Below are 20,314 nucleotides of genomic sequence, written 5' to 3'. Positions count from 1 at the left end.
TCCAAAAACACCCCTAACTCGATCAAGTTATATGCATTCGATTCATCCGTGCAAGTCGATGTCTCATAGGTGTAATACGAATCGACCTTGAAACCCTTAACACCACAGCCTTTCTCTCCTTCCGATCTGTCGAAGTATCCCAGCGCTTCCACTGCGCCTGCGCCAAAGCCGCCGCTCTACTTCGTTCTCACCCCTTGTATCTCCTCACACTGGTGTTTGAGAATCAATTTTTTGTGTGGTCCGAGTGGTTTATCTGCCTATGGGACAGCCTAATCGAGGCGGAGACGGACACTGGGATGACTTCCGTCGAATGGGCGGCCCCGCGAGGTCTCAGCTCGAAGAATGATCTGCGCGACACGGATAAGGTTTTGCGTGTCCTTCACAAGTTACACACAGAGCTTTGCCATTTCGAAACTGTGATGCGAGTTGCGAAGAAGTTCGCCAAGTGCGGGAGGGAGACTATCGCGACGTGCGAAAACCTACGTGCTAGATTGGGGCGAGAAATATTGAGTGAAGGACATAGAGCGGATCTGGAGAGGAGGTTCAGGAGAGTAGCGCAGAATTGCGAAGCCATGGATGACCGTTCGCAAGAATTACTCCAAAGACTTAAAGGCCAGATCAATGTGGTAGGGCCTCCACTTCCTCCTTTTACTTCTACCGAACCGGGCTGCTGATAGGATACAGATGTTTAGCCTTATCGCGCAGAAAGACAGCGACACCAGCATAGCGATCGCAAAGAGGCAGTCGAGCATTGCTGAAATGACAGCCAGAGACAGCAGGATCATGAGAGGTATTGGCGTATTGACTCTGGTCTTTCTTCCTTCTACATTGGTTACGGTATGTTCCCGCCCTCTCATATATAATATAAGGTAGCCTAACGGGATTCAAGTCCGTTTGGAGCACCGATATAGTTCAACTAGATCATGACAAGAGTTGGAAAGTATGGCTTGCCACCACCGTGGCTGTTACTACCAGTGTGATAGCATGCTGGTTGGTCTTTGAGAAGATATCGATTCGACGGAATACTCAGGAGCCATACAAACGAGATGACAACACGAAAAGTTTCGAAATCTAGTGTGGATTGGTCACCGTGTATCTCCTCTTCTGAATATTATAATATGCAATGAATTTGCAGGCCTAGTTCCAGAACACTGTTGAAGTTTCATCAAGAAAAAATTGAGATGCTACTTACACTCGGCGAGTTTCGATCATTGTCTCCGATCTACAGGGTGTTTCAAAGGGAAGGATTGTTTCCATTTCAAGGACCAAATAACCCGATTTCATCAAAAAGGAGTACCTAGATAGATGAGTCTAGTGGTGACCGAGCTGCCAAATATAAAGAGTTGGAAGATTTGCCCTGACCTGGTTCGCAGAGGTCAGAAAGGAGCCTACATTTAGCTCCGCAAAGACGGCAGTTCGCCTCGATATGGGCATCTCGAAGGCGTCAAGGGAGGGCCGGTTTTTTATTAATGAAGTGGCGTTGTGCACTCAACCTAAAACAGATTATAACAAGTTGCTAAAGGGTGATTGATAGTTCCTCGGTTGTGTCCAGCATGGTTAAGCCCCCGTGGGTTTGTGTTGGAGGTGTAATCTGCGTCGGCGGTCGTGGCAAGCAGTGTGCTGGTAAATGATGAACGAAATAGCGGTATCAACTATGGCTGCCGAGGCGAACTGTTAATATTTCTCCGATCACCTTGGATTATCGGTTCGGGTTAGAGGGAGGATGCCTGAGTTATTCTTAACTCTTCATTCTATGCCACCCTTTAAACATTTTAGATTTGGAAGCTTTTTGAATAAAATTTCTCTTCTCCCTACGAGGTCCATGACTACAGATCCATTATCCGACGAAGGCCCAGTCACTCCAAGGCTCGCTGACAGTTCTAGAATTATCCGGGCCCATCCAGATCCCCAGGGCCCCAAACCTCTAACCTGTAGCGTTTTCGCCCCGATGATTGTCGGGGATGAGTAGAAAGTTGGTCTTTGACTCTTTGCGAGCTAGCTAATAGTACCAAGCAGCCCTACGCTCGCCCGCATCCTAAAGAGCAGAGTAACAAAGAGAATAAAGGTCAAGAGCAGCATTTTCAAATAGGGACCCCGGATTACCCCTATAATTATTCGGTTGATGCCGACACGCCATATCACGACAATCCTCCTCCGCCTCGCTCATGCTGAGCCGCGCGATTGGGGTGTTTTATACATCGTGACCCTTTCTTCTCGGCATCTAACAGTGATAGGAATCATTTATTTATCATGGTCACGATTCGCCGAGCAATGCTAATGGTAACATAACGGGAGAATATATTCGCGTTGATGTGTCAGAGACCATCGCCCAGCATCGCATCTATCAATTGGCAGTGACGATCCGCATTCGTCTCACTCATCTCGTCATCGTAATTCAGCCCATAGGGCCAAATGTGGCCCCCGCCGCAGTTGATTTTGGCAGCCGGGCCATCCCATGACTTTAAAAGCTCCGTCGCCGACGGCCAGTTGTTCGTAGAGCATCTAGCATCGAAAGCCTGGGTCTGACCGATACCAAGCGTATGCGAAATCTCGTGGAGTGCCGTCCGTTCATTCATGTACGATCTGTTGGAGCCGAACCGGATGTTGCCGTTGTAGTTTCCATCCGCCGTGGCGACGCTCGGCACGTACTGGACTGTGAGGGCTTTGTTTGGGCGGACGGCAAATTTCGTGTACCGTTCCACGGCTAGAGTCATGGCTGACTCGATGCGAGAATATGCGTCGGCTTGGTCCTGTGTAGGGTTTGGGCTTTTCTGAAGTTGCCAGGTAATCACTGCTGATGCGAGAGAGGCATGGGCCCAGATGCTGGCAAGGAGATGGAGATGCATGATCGTTTGGGGATTGGCTCGTATGGATGCGATGTTCGAGAGGTCGGTTGAGTTATAGTCTGGGAGAAAGGTGCAGACGGCGACTTCATGGAATGGAATGCATCGCAGGCTCGCAGCACTAGATTCCTGGTGGAATTACGTTTGCCTATATATAGACGTCGATGTAATGCACGGTTCCTGTCAAGAACACCTAAATGAGCTTCGTCCCGATGTAAACGACATTTAATCCCGGGTATATAAAATGATTCGTGCGCCTTTTCAAGCGATTTAGGCAAATTAGACAGAATTCTTTATGAAGTGTTTCTCCTTGGCGGACGGAACCAAGTTGGGTCATTAGATGCGTGATGCACAGATTAAACGAAATAATGTAGTATCCATATCAGTGATCACGGAGACGAGTGATCTAAAGTTAGCCCATTAATAACAGGACCAAATCCGGGGTCTTCCAGCCTTTGCACTCCAGACCACCCCCTTCTTGCTTGTTCAAGCTAGGCAGGCTATTCGCTTCCCAACCCAGAACATACAGCCTCGACGCCGTTCGTACTGAAGCCATAGCTAGCCTAAGACAAAGCCCGACTATTAGTCCTCTACGACCGAAAACAGAGCGAATACATCGTTCTATTGGGTGAGAATTTCTCCAAGTCCAGAAGCTAGATCCTAAGGAATACTCACGGCCATTACGCTCGCGATGGGAGCACCCTGGCCAGCAACAAGGCCGGCGTTTTCCTTCGTTCAATTCCTCGACAGTGCGGCGAATCCTGCGCTCGCGAGTGGCCTTCTGCTTCGCGTCGTTGATCCAGCAGATGAATTCGTTTCGTGCCAGCACAGTGATGTCGAGCCAGGCTGTCTTGGCTGTCTCGTCCGCGACGAGGGCGTCGGCGAGATCTTCGGGCAAGTCGTGAACCTTACCCCCGGGGAGTTCTGTAGTGATCATAGTCGCGTGCAAAATTTATACAAGGCAAATATCATGGGTTATTGGAATTGTCATGCTCGAGATATATTGGAGATCATGGAAAATGAAGGTTCCTCTCTCTTTTCGTGGGTAATGGAATTCACGCTGACAGTCTCAAAATAGCAGCATGACCGTGAAAGTGGGAGAAATGCAGTCATTGGGGGAATCGACCTCATGCACACGAATTCACATTCACATTACGATTGGATTGGCACATCCCTGGCTCTTTGAGGGGCGGCCCTCGATACCTAATGCTGGAAATGGCGTCCCTTGTCCGTCGCTGCTTGACAATAGTATCTGTCCTTCGACGAGGGTTTTGTCGGAACGAAGTGTTGCTATTTCTGGATTCCTTGATATCGATCGCGGCGTAGACTACAACAATACCTCCAGCCTGTGATCAGACAGATTATAATAGTGCTCAATGTAGGCTTTTTTATTTTTTTTTTTTGTAAATCATTGGCCTCAAAATAGAAAATAGAGGCACCCGGCTTCGGGTTCAGCATACAGTGGGTGGTAAACTGCAGGGTTCGCGCTGTACTAACGCCCGCTCCTTCCCCTTCGATCCCACACTCGCGAGTTGAGTCCTTTGAGTGATGTGTTTTCCTGTGCTCCTCCTGGGGCGAGTCCTCCCATATGAGAGAAACCCTATTGCCTACCAGTTAACGAGGGGCTACTGTCAACTGGTGGCACTGACGGATTCTCCAAGCAGGCTCTAAGGTGTCCTACAACCTTCGGCCCCAACGAGTTGACACTGTCCAAGGAAAAACCTCCTATCGGATGCTATTTAGGGGCACTGGCGGTCTTTAGCATGATCTTTAGTGAAGATCACTTCGTGGAGGCCAAATCAGTATCTGAGGTAGACAACGGTCCGTGGTTGGGTTGTAAACGAGGGGGTTTCATTCTGTGAATAAATTTAGACATCGTGGCTTTCCTCGAAACAAAGATACAAGGCCTCTGGATACGTCAAGTGTCCGTTCCTTTGAACTCCTGTATACTATCATGCACATTAACACCCACTTCATTCGTCCATACATCCCAACGCACCACTTAGTCCGCAATGACGCTTTTCTCAGCCCTGTTTCTGCTGACCTTGAGCACCAGCTCTGTCATTGCTCATATCGTCCCCCTTGGTTCAATCTCGATTGCGCCTCGGGACCACCAGCCCGACTCCGAGACCATAGCCGCATGGGAGACAACGGGCTCGCGTTTCTCGTACTTTGACCATTCCGATCCGCAGAGGTGTGTGCGCCCTTGTGTAAAGTATTGCAAAGACGTTGAACACAAGGGCGGGCCTGTAGGTGTGGGTGGAGAGATTTGCCCATCGTCGCTTTCCCTCCACCGCAGGCGTATGCATCTGCGATGGTATTCAGCAAGTTGCCGAGGCCTTCCTCAACATCGTCGTCGAGGCCCTCTAGAAGCTGGACGATGTCCTCTGCGCCGTCTTCCTGTCAGCCTTTGATACCAACATCCAGACCGGGCTCCTTCTAGTCCCAGGAGGTATCGAGGAGGAGATCGCTAGCAATGGCGTGAGGCTGGCCGTGCAAGGCGCCAAGACCTTTACTGAGAACGGCGGCGATGCGGCCAATTTCTTCGGGGGCTGGGTCGGTCCGGCGTGCCACATGCCCAACTGGAACTCTGACGTCCTCAGCATGATCTTTGGCGTGCTCAATAATGCGCCCGACTCAACAGGTACTAGTATAGGATGCGTGCAGAAGAACAAGGCCGCCTGTAGGAAGCCGGACCGCAAGCCGGACCCACCTCCCAAGAGCAAGGGGCCCGATGACAAGCCAAAGACAGAAGACCCTCCTAGCCCCACGTCAAAGCCTTCCGAGCCCGACAAGACGTCGAAGGTCGCCACCAGCACCAGCAAGTCCACTACCAAAAATGCCTGCGCGGCCAAGAGCACAAGCAAGCCTAACCATGGTACCAAACGTACCGATGATAGCGGCATCCTCGACCTGCTCCGGGCCCCAACCGGAAGGGCCGCAGAATTGATCACCCAGTTCCGCAACTCGGCCCGGAAACCGTCTGGACAAACGTCCAAGAGAAACCTTGAGCATGATAACCTTAAGCCACGCACTGGCCCTCCAGCGGGATACATGGAGGTCGTCCCAAGTAGCATGAACTTTACCCAAGATGGTCGACCGAACGTGTGGTCCCGCGACTACGGCACGTGCCCAGAAGTTGTCCTTGTTGGCAAGCCCAAAAGCTCCAACCACTACAAGGGTAACCTGTTGCACATGAGCCTAGGAGAATCCGGGGAAGGGTTCTTCAAGGTCCGCCAAGCATTCAACGGGCTGATCGACGCCGTGACGCTCGATGGCATGACAGACATGCGCGGGTGGCTGTAGATGGTCGACATGAGGCCCACTTCGGCCGAGATGCATCAGGTCCCGGATCTCGCCGGCGAGGCAGCGGCCTTGGAGCCCGTGTACGCTAGTATCTTTGGTGCCTTGGAGCGCTTGGTCGACTGTGGAGTTGCGCGTTATGGGTATCACCCGTTTGGCCAAGTCGGGCACATTGAGCTTGACCCCAACTGCGCGGCCCACATAGAGCCTTTAGCAAGTGTGGTGTCGTATTGTTGCTGATGCTTTCATTCTTTTTCTTTATTTGCCATTCGTTTCCACTGTCTATTTCTTTGTTGCTTTGCTTGCGGACAGGCTTATTATCCAATCTTTAGGGTAGGGAGATGGGGCCAGACAGACCACAACAGTCAATACTGAGCAAACGACGTCAGCCGGGACTGTGGTCCTCGAAGACTACATTTCACATCTGTGTGGTACAGGCACCGTTGGGTTCGAGGCGCTATTCTCGTGGTTGCATCCAATTCAATCTTTACAAGTTCCCGTTGCATAATAGGACCGCAGGTGATGTTTCTGCTGTCTCAGTACCGCGATTGGCTATCGATCGTTTGTCACGCGATTCTGAACTGGGGATTTTACAGTAGGTCCGCGGGCCATTGGGTTGCAAAAGTGAATTTTGTTCATAGAGCCACCAAGGAACCTCACTATCCTAGAACAGCCAAGAAATAAACACCCTGTAGAACCACCCTCCACGACTAGGGCCCTTGGCGGCCCTTTCTGCGGCCTTACGAGCCAGGAATTCCTCTTCTTCTCGATCAATAATATCTTTACCAGTGTAAAAGTCAACCTCATCGGGCCTCAGGCCCTTAGTCTTGTTGACTGCCTTGTGCCCAAAAATGAAAATAAGGTAGAGGGGAATTCCAAGATAACCGGTGATAAACGTCTTGTACTTCTCCTTGCCAAAGTCGCCCCCGACGAAAACGTCGTAGTTCTTCGTCAGAGCCACGAGAATGCACATGAAAAGGGCGCCGTACGACCCGTAGATACCAAGCGGGGCGACGTAGGGTAGTGCCTCGTTGGCAAGACCTTGCCTCTTACGAGCGCGGCACCAGAAGATATGGGTGACTAGGATGGAGATCCACGTCATGAGGCCGAAGATGGTGGTCAGGTTGACGAAGTAGCCAAAGACCTTGGTCGAGTCGTCCGAGACGTTCATGAAGGCGAGCAGCGAGAAAAGAGCCGAGAAGCCGAGAGCATAGATGGGAACTCCGCGTTTATCGGTGCGCTTAAAGATTGCCGGAGCTTGTCCGTCCGAAGCCAACCCGTAGAGTGTCCTGCTGGCGATGTAGAGATCCGAGTTGGACGCGGAAAAGACGAAAAGAAGGATACACGCATTGATGAAGTGGGACATGGCCTTAATACCAGCAACTTCGGCGGCTACGACAAAGGGGGATGCAGAGGCGCCGGGCTTGGCCTTGGTGGCGAAGGCTAGGGCCTCAGAATCGTAAGGCACGTTCATGCCGACGAGGAGGACGCTGAAGCAGTAGAAGAAGAGGATCCGATAGAAGGTCAGTTTGATAGCGCGAGGGACCGTCTTCCGCGGATTCTGCGCCTCTGCAACCGTCACGCCGACAAGCTCGGTACCTAGGAAGGCAAAAGTAGCGTTTACCATGCAAGACCAGAAGCCTAGGAATCTACCACTCGGTCCCTCGTTGATGTACTCTTTGAAGGCTCTGATGGCGATGGTTAGCTTCACGGTACTCTTATTGTTTCTTTCCTCCTCGCATTCCCCCGCTTCGGGTGATAGACGTACCCCGGATTGTTCCAATAGCGGAATCCTTTGCGATCGTGGTCTGGGCCGCCGCCGAGGGCCAAGACGAGAGAGAAGAGAATTATGATAACGATGATTATGACCTTGAAGGAAGATAGCCAGAACTCGAATTCGCCGAAAAATCGGATTCCAAAGTAGTTGATGCAGCAGATGAGGACGAGGAAGATGGCGATGAAGACGCCCGGATTGACTCGATCGCGATCGACCCAGAACTGGATGACGAGAGCGGCAGCCGTCAATTGATTGGGAGTAACAATGATGTATTTGAACCAATAACTATTTGTTTGCCATTTTCTGTTAACGAACTGCTCGGACACATTTGTTTGAATGGTCGATCAAGTAAAGTTGCCCCGGCATCAATTGGAAAAGAATTACTCACGACCAGCCAAGAGCAAATCCAAGGGAGGGATCGCAGAAACGAGATGCGTAACCAGTGAAACCAGCAGAAATGGGCAACCAGGCCGCCATTTCACCGAGTGCAGCCATGACGAGGAAGACCACCATTCCGATGATGACGTAGGAGATAAAGACCGAGGCAGGGCCGGCCTGAGCAAGTGCTTTGCCGGTGCCAATGATGAGACCAGTACCGATGGCGCCGCCGATGGCAATCATGGTAATGTGGCGCGCCTGGAGACCGCGATGGAGCGATGTTTCGGGGCTGGTCTCGAGACCGCGGATGTGCACGGTTTGCTGGCCATCTCGGATTATGTTGGTCTCGGCGAGACCCTTGGAATCATCGCCGAGGTCGAGATCTGACTTTTCCGGATCGCGGGACGGCGGCGTTCGCCTCACCAGACCGTCGCTCATAGTAGATGGCGATAATTACCGGGTTGGTTTCAAAATAGAATTTTCCGCAAACAAGAGAGCTTCTCGGCGCCTGGCTGGACGGATTTCAATGCGAGGTTAAAATTAGCTCTCGGGAATGGCGTTTGCTAGCGTCGCCAAGGGAAATCGCCAGCGAAATGGGTTGGACAACTCAGGTTCTCACTAAAAGCTGCGACAGTATGGGTCTGCCAAGATGCTTGGTCCGGACAGGCTGGGTGGAACACTGAATTTATTTATCACTGCTCTCCCAACTCCTCTATTCACTCCACACCCGTACCGAGACAATGGCCCGATAGCAGGTCGTTGGTATAGCTCTTTCGGGAAGGTGGCTGGTCGAGATAAGAAGGTGGGTAAGACTGGGCAGGGTAATGAGCTTTCCCCACCTGTACACGGCAAATGATGTGGTGATCGATATGCAATAGGCTCGCTCATCTGGGGATTGATTGGCAGACGGGGTACCCCAGCTGTGCGAGGTAGTGATCGGCCATATAGCCTGCTTACTGACTCGGCATGTGTACCAATCTTGAAGATAAGCACCTGGGAATACCGCCAGCGGTAGGAGGACACCGACGGTATTGGCGTGGAGGTGTGTACCTGGTTGCACAAAACATGGAGCACGTGCTTGCGCATTTCCATTTTCCCGGGTCAAGGCATATCCGAAGGGGCCTAGATGCCCGTCTTACCACATTTCCAGATGAGGGGCTGGGAAAAGCGCCTGCCGTATATCTCCAGCCGGGAGATTCTGGGGTTACATCTCGGCGCACTATCAAGGAAGGTCGCAAGGCAAGTGGACGAGGATGATTGGGCTAGTTATCGTTGGATGGGGTGAGCATGCGACCATGAATAAGTTGCCACCCTTTCAAGGGAGGGGGAGGGACGCGTCTGAGAGCGACTCGACCAGGCACTGTCAGGGAGGCGAACGACGATCGGGGAGGCGGGAAGAAGGGAACCCCGCCAAGGCACTTTTAGAGAGGACGTGGATAAGACAAAGCGCCCATAGCGGCCTAGAACAAGGCTCACTGGGTCAAAAAGCGCCCAACTTTTGTGGCGTATGCATAGTGCGTACCGACGATCTGATGCAGGCGCTTTTTCCCCGCCGATCTTGGGCCCACCAGGAACAGGATGGCACCTGTCTTCAGCTGATGCCATAGAAACACTCCTACACACTCACTTAGATGTAATTGGTCAATTTGGATTGGAGGCGCGTTTCCTCGTCCGTCGACTGATATAGTCGAGAGACGACAAGGAGAAGCATATCTCATAGCGCCCCGTGGCAAGCTTCACGCTCCTGTGCCCTTCGTGAAAGCTGTGGTCTCCTTTTGAACTCTGAGAGTCCTATCCTTAGAAGGCAAGCGTCGCTATTTTGAATAAAATAACACAAAACACACCAAGCTGGATTGCGCGTCCTCCCTAGGACCCCAGCTCACTGAGACACTCGCACGTCCGAACAACCACTGTCAAATATCTAGCTAGTAGGATATACTGTCGTCTAATGCAAACACTCTCCGCGTTAATATTTACTTTTATTTAACGTCAACTAGCTTCATAATATTGTCTATACTTCTCTAGCTATTAAGCTAATTAATTACTTTAAAATCCATGACTATAGCGAGAGGTAGATCACTCAGCTTCGTCGTAGCTATTTGGAGCGCTAAGGTTAATGGCCTCATTTGCACTATTAACGAAGAATGGTTGATCGCCAACATGGAGAGGCATGTTAAACATGTCGTCCATCGGAAAATCAAAATCGTGCAGAGAATCAACCACTGACTCATGGAACATGGCGATAGCGTCTTCTTGGGCCGGATTTTGATTCGCAACTCTCTGTTCTTGTCCTCGCCGGGAAGTGGGATCAACCGAATCTCCTACTGCGAAACCCGTAGAACCGGATGCGAATTCTAGTCGTCCTCTAGCTCGAGCAGTCCCAGGCAGCCGCCGGCTTGTTGCAATCCCAGCTCCGACCCCGGCCTCTCTGAACGACAGAAGCATGTTCTGAACTACTTCCTGGAGCAAATCCACAATCCTATCTCCAACGGGATTGCCATCGCTCAGCATCTGCTCCAGCCTCGGTTTTAGAACCCCGGATAATTCGCCGCGGAAGTATTCTCCAAAATTATCGAGCATGTTATAACACTCGTCCTCGAATTTCGGCCGCGTTTCGGTGTGGTAGTAATCTGAGTCATCGTGAACTGGATTAGGTGTTAGTTCCCTGCTGCCAGCTTTGGCAAAAAAATAAAAGAAAAAGAAAGAAACGCACTCACAAGGTGATGGAATAGAACGGTCGTCGGGGAAGAGGATAGTATACACCCGGTTCCACTTTTCGTTTTCAGTTATATCGCGCTTCCCATGGACCCTTTTTCTGCACCGAAGCGCTTCAAATTGTGCCTGGTCGATCTCGGCCTGCAGCTCCCCTACTGCGAGCGTGCAAGGTGTTTCCATACGACGGTGAGCGGATAAATGAGCCGCCGACCCCAAATCCAGACGGCATCGTTCGCAGGCATGTTTCGGCATAGTGTGTTTCCTATAGAGATGCTCTCTGCGCAGTTGGTCACAGTTAAGTGAGGGTCCTTTTAATCTAAACTTCATCGCTGGGTAACTCACTTCACCCTATGAACACTGGACCAACCTGTCCAGGCACACGGCTTAAACTTTCGATATTTTTCCGGGTCGTGCTTGAAGAAAGGACACGCGAACTTCCTCGTAGTCTCGGGTTCTGTCTTATTGCGTTTAGTTGGTGGAGCGAGACGGTCTTGGATAGCCTCGCTATTGCTTGCTGGGGAACGCGTCCCAAATTTGATGTCCTCAAATCCAAAGTTATTTGTACCAGCAAGGTTAACGCAAGGGATATCTGTCTCGAGTGAAAGCGGTCCTGAAGGCTGGTGACCAGAAGAAACTATAGATGTCCGTGTCGGAGGCACCTGGTAGCATCGGGTGGGCTTCAAGAGAGGATTGGAGGCTTTAATTTCGGAGAGGGAGGGGGGACCATCCGGGAGCCTAGGAAGTGGGTGTCCGAGGAAGTATAAGTCTGACCCGCATCGGTGACTGAGAAGGGCCAATCTCCATTCCAGCCAGTTCTCGCAGTACCTTAGGATGGCGCCGATAGCGGCTTTTTTTCTTGCCGCAGAAAGGTGACAACCATCATGAGTGGTCCCACCAATGGAGGGCAGGAGCCTGCGACATTCCAGAATGGTCGCCGGTTCGGAGGGAAGCCAGATTGCGGTAATATTCAAGGTTGCCATGATCGGTGTGACTCGTAGATGGCGTCCGACGTCGTACGCATAGAACATGCGAAGGACTTGACTGAAAAGTACGCTCCACATCATGACCAATGTTGCTCATTCGTATTGACTTCTGCCAATAATATATTTGTTCTTACAGTCGGTATTCCGAGCCAGGTGAGTGAAGACCCGGTTTTATCACCGGAACTCGCGCGAATTGCGCCGACGAAAGAAAAGAAGAAAGACGAGCCGAAAATATTTCCCTAACACGGACAATATTTTCGCAGAGCCTTGCTGGCAAGTGCGCCGTCAGAGTTTTGCGCAGTTTGCGATGAACGCAGATTAGGGCTGGGCATACCCTGCTTGCATGTTTGTACGACATTGCGCCACCACATTTTCGTGGTCTCTTTCATTCACCTTGGGCTTATAAATTGCGTCCATTTTGGGATCCAATACAAGTTTCCCGCTTCCATTCATAAACGTGACTCTCCTAGTCTCAACATCCCAAGAGCACAAGATACAACGTAGTTTCACCGGTTAGGGCTTAGAATCCACGGTGGAAGTGGTTGAGAGACCCGGATGCGCGGGAGGATAGGCAGGGCAAACAACGTCACTGTCACACAGCACGGCCGATACCATCCCGAGACAGGAAGACGGGAACGATGCTCAGAACAGGTGCCGGCGGCTCATGTATGCACATCTTTCTTTTGTTTTCCCTTCTCTGTTTCTTTTTTTTTGCTGCTTTTTTTTCTCTCTCCTCCTTTTCTCCCGCGAGACACACATCTTTGAGCTTACAGCTATCTCTGCTCATTAGTGCAGCCTACCAATTCAGGCGACCTCTCAACCTTCGGTCTCTGCCTTTATCGCTTCGGTGCATCGCTTTGCAATCCAAATGACTTTCGTAATAACTGCGTCTCTGTCACGATTGCAAAGATCCTGGCTTACGCCAATGTGCACGAATTCTGGCAAGAGACACTGGGCGGCGACTTGCCAGACCTTCCTCTCAGTGTTCCCGAAATCATCGAACTGATTAAGCGGACGGGCTGGGCCTTCACTTGGAAGTCCTATCAACCATCCAACGGGAAATCGGCTCACGACAATCTGCTGCCAGACCTCATCGGGGGACCTGACATCGACGGCTTTTTCCGTGCGGTTGCGTATGCTCGGAAAGACCGCGTGGGGCACTGCGCTGTGATTTCTGGAGCTATAGAGCAACTTGAATCAGACTACAGGTTTGCTTGCTTTCAACAGGAAACCTACGGACTAGATGTCTCAGAGGAGGTTAAGGCAGCCAACGTGCTCTTCACCTTCTGTCTGAGGTGCCCTCGTGACACTTCCCAATGGCACGCTTGGGTTAACAGACGGATCCTAAGGACGCTTGAGAGGAGGAGAGACCCCGTTTGGAAAGAGAAGAGAGTTGGTGCCATAAACAGGGCGCTTACTCAACTCGGAATGGAGCAGCTGGAATCCTGGTTCCCAGGAGAGGACGGGCCGGAGAAACGAGGCAAGAAGCGCTGTGAAACACCAGCACAAGGCCGTGGAATGGACGAATCGGCCCAAGACTCACCACTGCACCTGTTGTTTTCGCAAACCTTAGACGACTCGAACTTGCACTGGGACTCTCTCGCAATGAGAATCGTTTCGCAAGGTGATGAAACCTGCAATTCCCAGCGCGTGACAGTCCCGGCTCGGCTATTTTTTTCATCTAACTCAAGGGTAACTGGCGGTCTCGTGGATAAGAAGGGCAGGCGTGCATCAGGCCTAATGTTGGCGGAAACATTAGTTACTAGCCTCTCTGCCCTCTTGACCGTACTTCTGCTCTATTGCTATCGCACCTCTTATCTGAGTATAGATGTTACGCTTAGCTAGATGCTACGGCAAGGCAGAACAGGTCATGGAAATGACACCTATTGATCTCTGGGGAGAAGAAGGGGGAAGAATGGGAAGTGAGTTCTAGCTAGCCATGGGAGGTGGGTTTCTCAAGTGGGATAGGTCCCACGTGACGATGTTTATGCGGCGGGGGACCGACCCAGCACTGCGAGATCCATAATCCGTTCTAGACACATGAACGCACGATCTGGAAGTTAACTTACATTGTTTTTTACTAAATAACGAAAATAAAATTAATAAATAATAATAAAAAGAAAATAAATAATAAATTTTTTTTTAAAAAAAAGCAAATTGTTAAAAGTTGTATAAAATATAGTAGTTTGAAGGAACTACTCAAGTTGTGTATCTAGTGCGGGCCTTTTTTAGCCTTTACTCATCTGAACAAAAATTCGAGGGCGAACATGGTAGTGTTGAGAACAGATCTTTTAAGGAGCCGCTGCAGCCTCTGATAAAAAGTTGTAACCGTCAGATCTGTTGATAGACGGGGTAGATGTTCTGAAGATTTGGAGGCATTGGGATAGACGTCATCCATATTACAAGATATTCTTCGAGGTAAATTCATGTGAAAAGTTTTGTACAATGCACAATTGACAATCTAGGACAAGTCTTGGTGATCTCGCTTTGGATTCACCACTTTTTCCCCGAAGGCCCCATCGGAAGCCAATATTCATTGAGCACCATCTCATTTGGCTAGAAGGGAATACTTCCGCACGCGCCCACCTATCGTTACGGCGCCTCTCTCGACAAATTTCTCAAAGCGGCTCGATAGTAAGATATCCGCCCTTGCTCCTGGATATACCTACGCATCGGCGTCACTGTATTTTGTCCCAATCTAGGCCTGTACATTAGAAGCAGGCGGCTCCTCGTCTTGCACAGAGCCGCGCACGAAGGTGTCTTCCCCATCATTTGGGAGTCGCCTAGTGGCCACGTATAAGAAGGGGAAACCGTCTCACAGGTCGTCAAGCGCGAGACACTAGAGAAGACTGGACTTGAGGTCGGCGGCATCATGAGGGGGTTTGACGCGCTCTCATGAGGCTCTAAGTCTGATAGAAAGAATGTTCAGTGCAACTAAGCGGCCACTATCCAGCTAATGAGGACCAACTTGCTTACCATCCCCGATATGAACTAGGTTCTCTAGGATTCCTTCCGATTTCACTGGCTGTGCTTCAGTCAGACAACCCAGATGAGAGCCGGCAGTGACAGACACTTGGGAACGAGAAGGGTTTTTCGGTCTGTTAACATCGAGGTATATTCTGGGAAAGAAGGAGGGGCCATGGTGTGATCCGTGCAGGCCATTTCAGAGTCAGCTTGCGTTTGTTACCCGCGAAGAAGAGGCTGCATGCTAGGGCAAAGCGTCGTTCGTAAGCTCGGATATGTCCCCCAGTAACTATCTAACCGACGCTTGTGATGTCGTCGGAGAGGCTCACACTGGCACTGGCAATACAATCTCACGCTCTTATAGGCGTGGTGGACGGGTAGCCTAACATAATGTGCTCTTTGTTATCCCCCCCCCCCTTCTTTTCCCCCTTCTCCAACTCACCGCATAATGTGGTTCTGCTTGGATCCGCAGACATGGCCAACTAAATTGCCCTCGGCCGAATCCTCTAATCACCGTGAGGCACTAATCCGGGACCAAGCCCTACTTTGTGGGGCCGGATCACTAGCGTAATCCGATGCGCCCGGCCTTCTCCAAGATCCTCCCAAACTGTCGGGTGCAATCGCAGTGGGGGTGACCCTGTTCTTGTTTTCTGCTCATGCTGGACGTAGATTTTTTTACTCACCCAATCCTGACCTCCACCTAGAATTTGGCTCACGTCCTCAATATTCCGAGATAATAAAAGAAGACCAGATCCGCCTTCATGCACATTCGGCTCCTTGGAGTCTACAAACCGACCGGTTTCCCTGTTGTCCGATGCGTCACACTGTTTCCCATTTCATAATATCGTCTGCCGTTTCAGTGGAATTTCACGATATGAAAGGTGTGGCATGGAGGTACAATTGTGACAGTGACATTTCCGCCTCAAAATCCCAGAAGTGAGAAAGTCCACTAATGCTCGGCCTCGGCCTGGAAACAACTTTTCGATTCGCAATCTTCAGATTGCGTCATGTGGAATCGCCACCCTACTCCGTGGGCTTGGACATATATCCTCGGGCGAATGACTTTGCGTGATTACGCAGGTTGCATGCCAACGTTGCATCCGCCGTCTGGAAGAGGTTTAAAGGCCAACCAGATGCTGGTATATTCCCGTATTTAAACAACCTTTTGAGAACATACGCGTCACTTCACAACCTTTTTCTTGGGCGGCTTGACGAGCCAGGTTCCAACATGCGTTTGATAATTCGGCACAAATTCATTCTCATCGCTATCCTCGGCCTCTTTGGTAATCCGGTCGCTGGTAGGAGAGGAGGCGGTAGCTCTGGTGGCGGCTCCGACGGCAATGGAGACTCCAGCGACAATGACTCCGGGGGCGGAAGCAGTACCCCTTGCGTGAATACAGGGCAGCTTTACATCGATGATCTGCCTCCGACGCGATTCGATAATTACACCAAGGATTCGGCTTTCGGCGGGGCGTATTATCTCGGAGAGGCTTCCCTTCAGATTTCTGTTGCCCAGCAAGCGGATGGCATCTGCGAAACGGCATCTACAGCGCTGCCTTTACCGGATCGACTCTTAGGGGCAGCATGGATAGGACCCCAGGCGCCTCACCCCGAGGGGCCCGAGAATGGCGTTGTCATCGGGTTCAAGGCATGGGTATCTGATTCTTCCGTGGATAATATCAATCTTTCATACAACACATGCGCCATCGACGCCGATAGCATTTTCTTCCGATCGACATCCTGGTTCACTTTTATCTATCCAAACAACGAAATCCACGGAGCTAGAGACACCGTGCCCCTGTCCCTGTCGTCGTCTCCGAACGATTCTTTGGCCGCGGTCTTCAACGGCGCGTATGTAAATGCCCCAGAGAAGAAATGGAATAATATATCGTATGGGGAGTGGTCCGAGGACGAATTCGTACCTCCCGAGGGACTTTGCCGAGGTTATAGTTTCATCGATGATTCCATTCCCGAAGCAACGACTATAAACGGGTCAATAACGCGGGAGACGCTAGCACTCACCGTCAGCGGAGTCATGGCAGGGCGTGTCTTTGGAGTCAATGTCAGTTTCGTTGTGGATTTCAAAGGGACGTACGACGCTGCGAACTCGACCCAGGCAGTGATCGTTGGGAAGGATTCGCCGCCCCTGTCCTTTGAGGTAACGAGGGCAAATGAAAATGGACAGGGGAAACTGGCTGTGATGGTGCCGGCGTTGACGGCCTCTTTGTTGGTTACAATGGTGCTTGCTTTGGATTATTGCCTATGATTATGGGAATGATGAATGGAGTATTATTATTCCCACCAAGGAGCTCCGGGCTTCTATTTTGTGACACCTTCGTAGATTGGATTGATGAACCGTATAGCATTTAGCGACTTTTGCCCCTGTAGGCCTGAGCGCCCTTGAGCCAACGCCAATCCCTATGAAATGCTGACTCCACATTCATCTCACCGTCGAGTGATGGACCAACACTCTGCACCGTTCTAAACACTAGATCGGCGGTCCTACTGGTGTATATAGAGTTGAACCATCATCTCCAGAAAAGACGCGAGGTCTGATAGATGGGCGTCAAGGAGACAGACATATTAGGACAACAAGACGTAATCCGCCCCCAAATGAAAGATAGGTCTTCGGTAGGTCGAGGAGGAGGGCGGTGGGTTCACTCTAGGAGGCTGACCGGAATGTATGGCACGATTGCTTACCTAAAGTGCATTTGTCTCTATAAATATAAAACTATCAATGTATTGACCAGGTAGAAAGACCCAACAGAACCAACAGAATTATTATAAAAATAGCCTGACCCTGGAGGATTGGGGAGTCATATTTCTGGCTGCCTTGAATTTCCCGGACGACTACTTCAGAATCTTTTCCTCGGACAGAACGATAATGAACATGCTAGCTGGAACATCGACGGCTCTGACAACGCGATCTGCGTCTGCAACAGTCCCACGAACTCTACTCGCTTGTCCAGTGGAAGTACTCGACTTGATATTCCAGTCACTATCGCCGCGAGACTCTCACGCCCTCTGCTCGGTTTGCCAGAGTCTGCGATCATTCTCTGAGCCCCGGCTTTACTCCAGCATTCAGTGGACATGGGACCATCCCGATGCTCCCCCACCAATAACATTATTTCTGCGGAGTATTCTACGAAGGGAGCAGCTCGCTTCTCATGTCCATAGCGTGTCGCTCGACGGAGATTGTTTCTATCGCCCTCCAATTTTTAGTTGGACTCCGAAGATACCCGTCACCGAGGCTGATTTAATTGAGCCCGTTAAACATGTCAGGGACTTAGCTATACCCAACGAATACCATTTTATACATGCATTACGCCAAGGAACAATGGATGCCTTTGTCGCGGTCCTGCTCTCTCGGGCTCCGAACCTAATTCGCCTGCGTCTGGGGCCCAACTTCGCTAAACAGACCGATCTTGTGGGAATGGTACTGCAAAGGGCCCTCTGCACGCCGGGTGGCTCTGAGATTTCCAGGTTCCCCAGGTTCGAGCGCCTACGGGAGGTGTCCTGTGAAACACTAGAGATTCCTTACGCCCGCCATGAGGGGATGGAGAACACGAAGGGCATGCTGGCACTTTTCTACCTGCCGTCTGTCCGACACCTCTCGGTGCTGATTGACAACCCAGATCATTTCGCCTGGCCCGGCGACCGTGTTCCGGATGCAGCCCAGCTCGTATCTCTACGCCTAGCTGTTCTGCGCGAAGGCCATCTCAGGAGAGTCCTCGAAGTTGCCCCGAGACTTGAAAGTCTTTACTGGGAATGGTACTATCGAGAGGACCTAGACCGGGCCAGCAACCTCGTCCGGAACGTAGTCGACCTCGATCACATTGTCAACGACCTCTCGCCCATTCGTGGCACCCTATGCGATCTGACCATCAGGGCCAGCTGCGACCCGCACCTTGCTCAGCCCCGAACTCCATTCCTCACGATGCGAGGTTCTCTGCAGGGACTTGCATATTTTGAAGCACTGAAGCGACTTCAGATCCCAGCATTACTTCTGCTAGGATTCGATTCCCTTGAAGAAACTCCGCCTCCGTCGGAGAATCATCTGCCGAGAAATATTGAATCTCTCACAATAACCGACGACTTAACTGCGGTAGACGAGTACGGTTGCGGTTGGACTGACTATAGCCTACTACTAGTCCTTCGGTCTTGGCTACGGTGCTGGCGATCGGTGACACCTCGACTTCAGTGTATTTCGCTCATGCTCTACGAGGCGGATGCCGAATGGAATCCTCCCCTACGCGCAGAGCTTCGCCAGCTATGTGCCGAGGTGGGGGTTGCGGTTCAAATTGACAAACGGTTACCGGATCTTTGGAGCGGAGACACGCCCGAAGGCTAACAAAGGGGGTTCCTCTTTGATTCAAACTATATCACCCAAACTCTAGACAGAAACTTTGATCACCAAATGTGTGATAATAAAGCTAGAGACGCCCTTTCAATCCGAGTTGACAGTGCACATCTTGACCTGATCAATCCCGGTAATCCCGCCGGCAACAGTTTTATAGTCAACGGGTTCTGGAGAGATATTTCTGTCCAGGACAATCAACCCCTGATCCTCGACAAAAAGATTGCAACCCCAGTAGTCCTAGAAAAATACATTAGCAAAAGACAGCAAACCAAGACACGGCATAGGTTGGTTGCCATGGTTCACTCACCTCCTCGGGTGCCGTTCCACAAGGGTCCATGGGAATGTAGTCTCGTCCCCGACGACCGACGGTCCCGACTCTTGGTTTCGGGTCACGCTCCTTTAAGGGTTTTTCATGGATGCTATAGTATTGCTGCGCAACCATAGGCTCTCCGCACGCGCCTTTGTTCTTATGTTCGTCCTGTGCCTCCTGCCCTTGGTCCCTCCAGACAAGCCGGCACATCTCGAGGGACTGGCGCACGGGAGTATCCTGCGCCATCTTGTACGTGTAGTCCACTCCCTTCTGCGACGACGACAGGAAGATCTCCTCTCCCACGGCCAGGATCGTCATGACGCCCGGAATCGATTTCTTCCCGATTGCGTACGCAGCGCATTCATCCTCCATTTCACGGTAGGCGTCGAAGGCGAGCTGCCAGAGTTGGCCGTCCGTGATCTCGCTGACGGATTTAAGGTAACTGACGTGCGAGGAGAAAAGCCAGTTGCGAGGTGCCTGGTTGCTTTCCTCGCCGTCCCTGCCTTTCGCCTCCTTGGGCCATTTCGTGGCCACGTCGTAGTCCAAGCGTATTTTCAGACCTCCTTGGGGTTCTTTCTCTTCTTTTAAGTCGTAGGCAGTGAGGAGACCAGCGAACGTTAAGGCCGCGACAAGAAGGGGCTTGGCTGAAAAGAATCGCATGTTGATGTTGGAAGCACGGGA

The 20,314-nt window shown here is 51.1% G+C and overlaps 4 protein-coding genes and 2 pseudogenes across 4 annotated transcripts; 3 read left to right on the top strand and 3 right to left on the bottom strand.

Moving 5' to 3' along the window:
- Window positions 1-2,315: 2,315 nt before the first annotated feature.
- SAPIO_CDS2403 (uncharacterized protein) lies at window positions 2,316-3,780 on the bottom strand (the record flags this gene model as incomplete). Its single annotated transcript, XM_016785434.1, has 2 exons — window positions 2,316-2,905; window positions 3,519-3,780. The coding sequence occupies 2 exons, from the start codon at window positions 3,778-3,780 to the stop codon at window positions 2,316-2,318; spliced, it is 852 nt and encodes a 283-aa protein (XP_016644810.1).
- A 1,075-nt stretch (window positions 3,781-4,855) lies between these two features.
- Window positions 4,856-6,149, top strand: SAPIO_CDS2402 (uncharacterized protein; the record flags this gene model as incomplete). The annotated part of the gene is made up of 2 exons (XM_016785433.1): window positions 4,856-5,092; window positions 5,214-6,149. 2 exons carry the CDS (start codon window positions 4,856-4,858, stop codon window positions 6,147-6,149), a joined length of 1,173 nt encoding a protein of 390 aa, XP_016644809.1.
- Window positions 6,150-6,810: 661 nt separating this feature from the next.
- SAPIO_CDS2401 (Dicarboxylic amino acid permease) lies at window positions 6,811-8,739 on the bottom strand (the record flags this gene model as incomplete). Its single annotated transcript, XM_016785432.1, has 3 exons — window positions 6,811-7,834; window positions 7,915-8,208; window positions 8,312-8,739. 3 exons carry the CDS (start codon window positions 8,737-8,739, stop codon window positions 6,811-6,813), a joined length of 1,746 nt encoding a protein of 581 aa, XP_016644808.1.
- Window positions 8,740-16,191: 7,452 nt separating this feature from the next.
- SAPIO_CDS2400 lies at window positions 16,192-17,229 on the top strand (annotated as a pseudogene; the record flags this gene model as incomplete).
- A 1,071-nt stretch (window positions 17,230-18,300) lies between these two features.
- Window positions 18,301-19,314, top strand: SAPIO_CDS2399 (annotated as a pseudogene; the record flags this gene model as incomplete).
- A 96-nt stretch (window positions 19,315-19,410) lies between these two features.
- On the bottom strand, window positions 19,411-20,293 carry SAPIO_CDS2398 (uncharacterized protein; the record flags this gene model as incomplete). The annotated part of the gene is made up of 2 exons (XM_016785431.1): window positions 19,411-19,560; window positions 19,631-20,293. 2 exons carry the CDS (start codon window positions 20,291-20,293, stop codon window positions 19,411-19,413), a joined length of 813 nt encoding a protein of 270 aa, XP_016644807.1.
- Between the last annotated feature and the right edge of the window lie 21 nt (window positions 20,294-20,314).

The sequence above is a fragment of the Scedosporium apiospermum genome, assembly GCF_000732125.1.
Source record: "Scedosporium apiospermum strain IHEM 14462 chromosome Unknown SEQ_SAPIO_0086, whole genome shotgun sequence".
Lineage (NCBI taxonomy): Eukaryota > Fungi > Ascomycota > Sordariomycetes > Microascales > Microascaceae > Scedosporium > Scedosporium apiospermum.
Note: the sequence above shows the minus strand (reverse complement) of the source record. Positions and strands in the feature narration are given on the sequence as shown.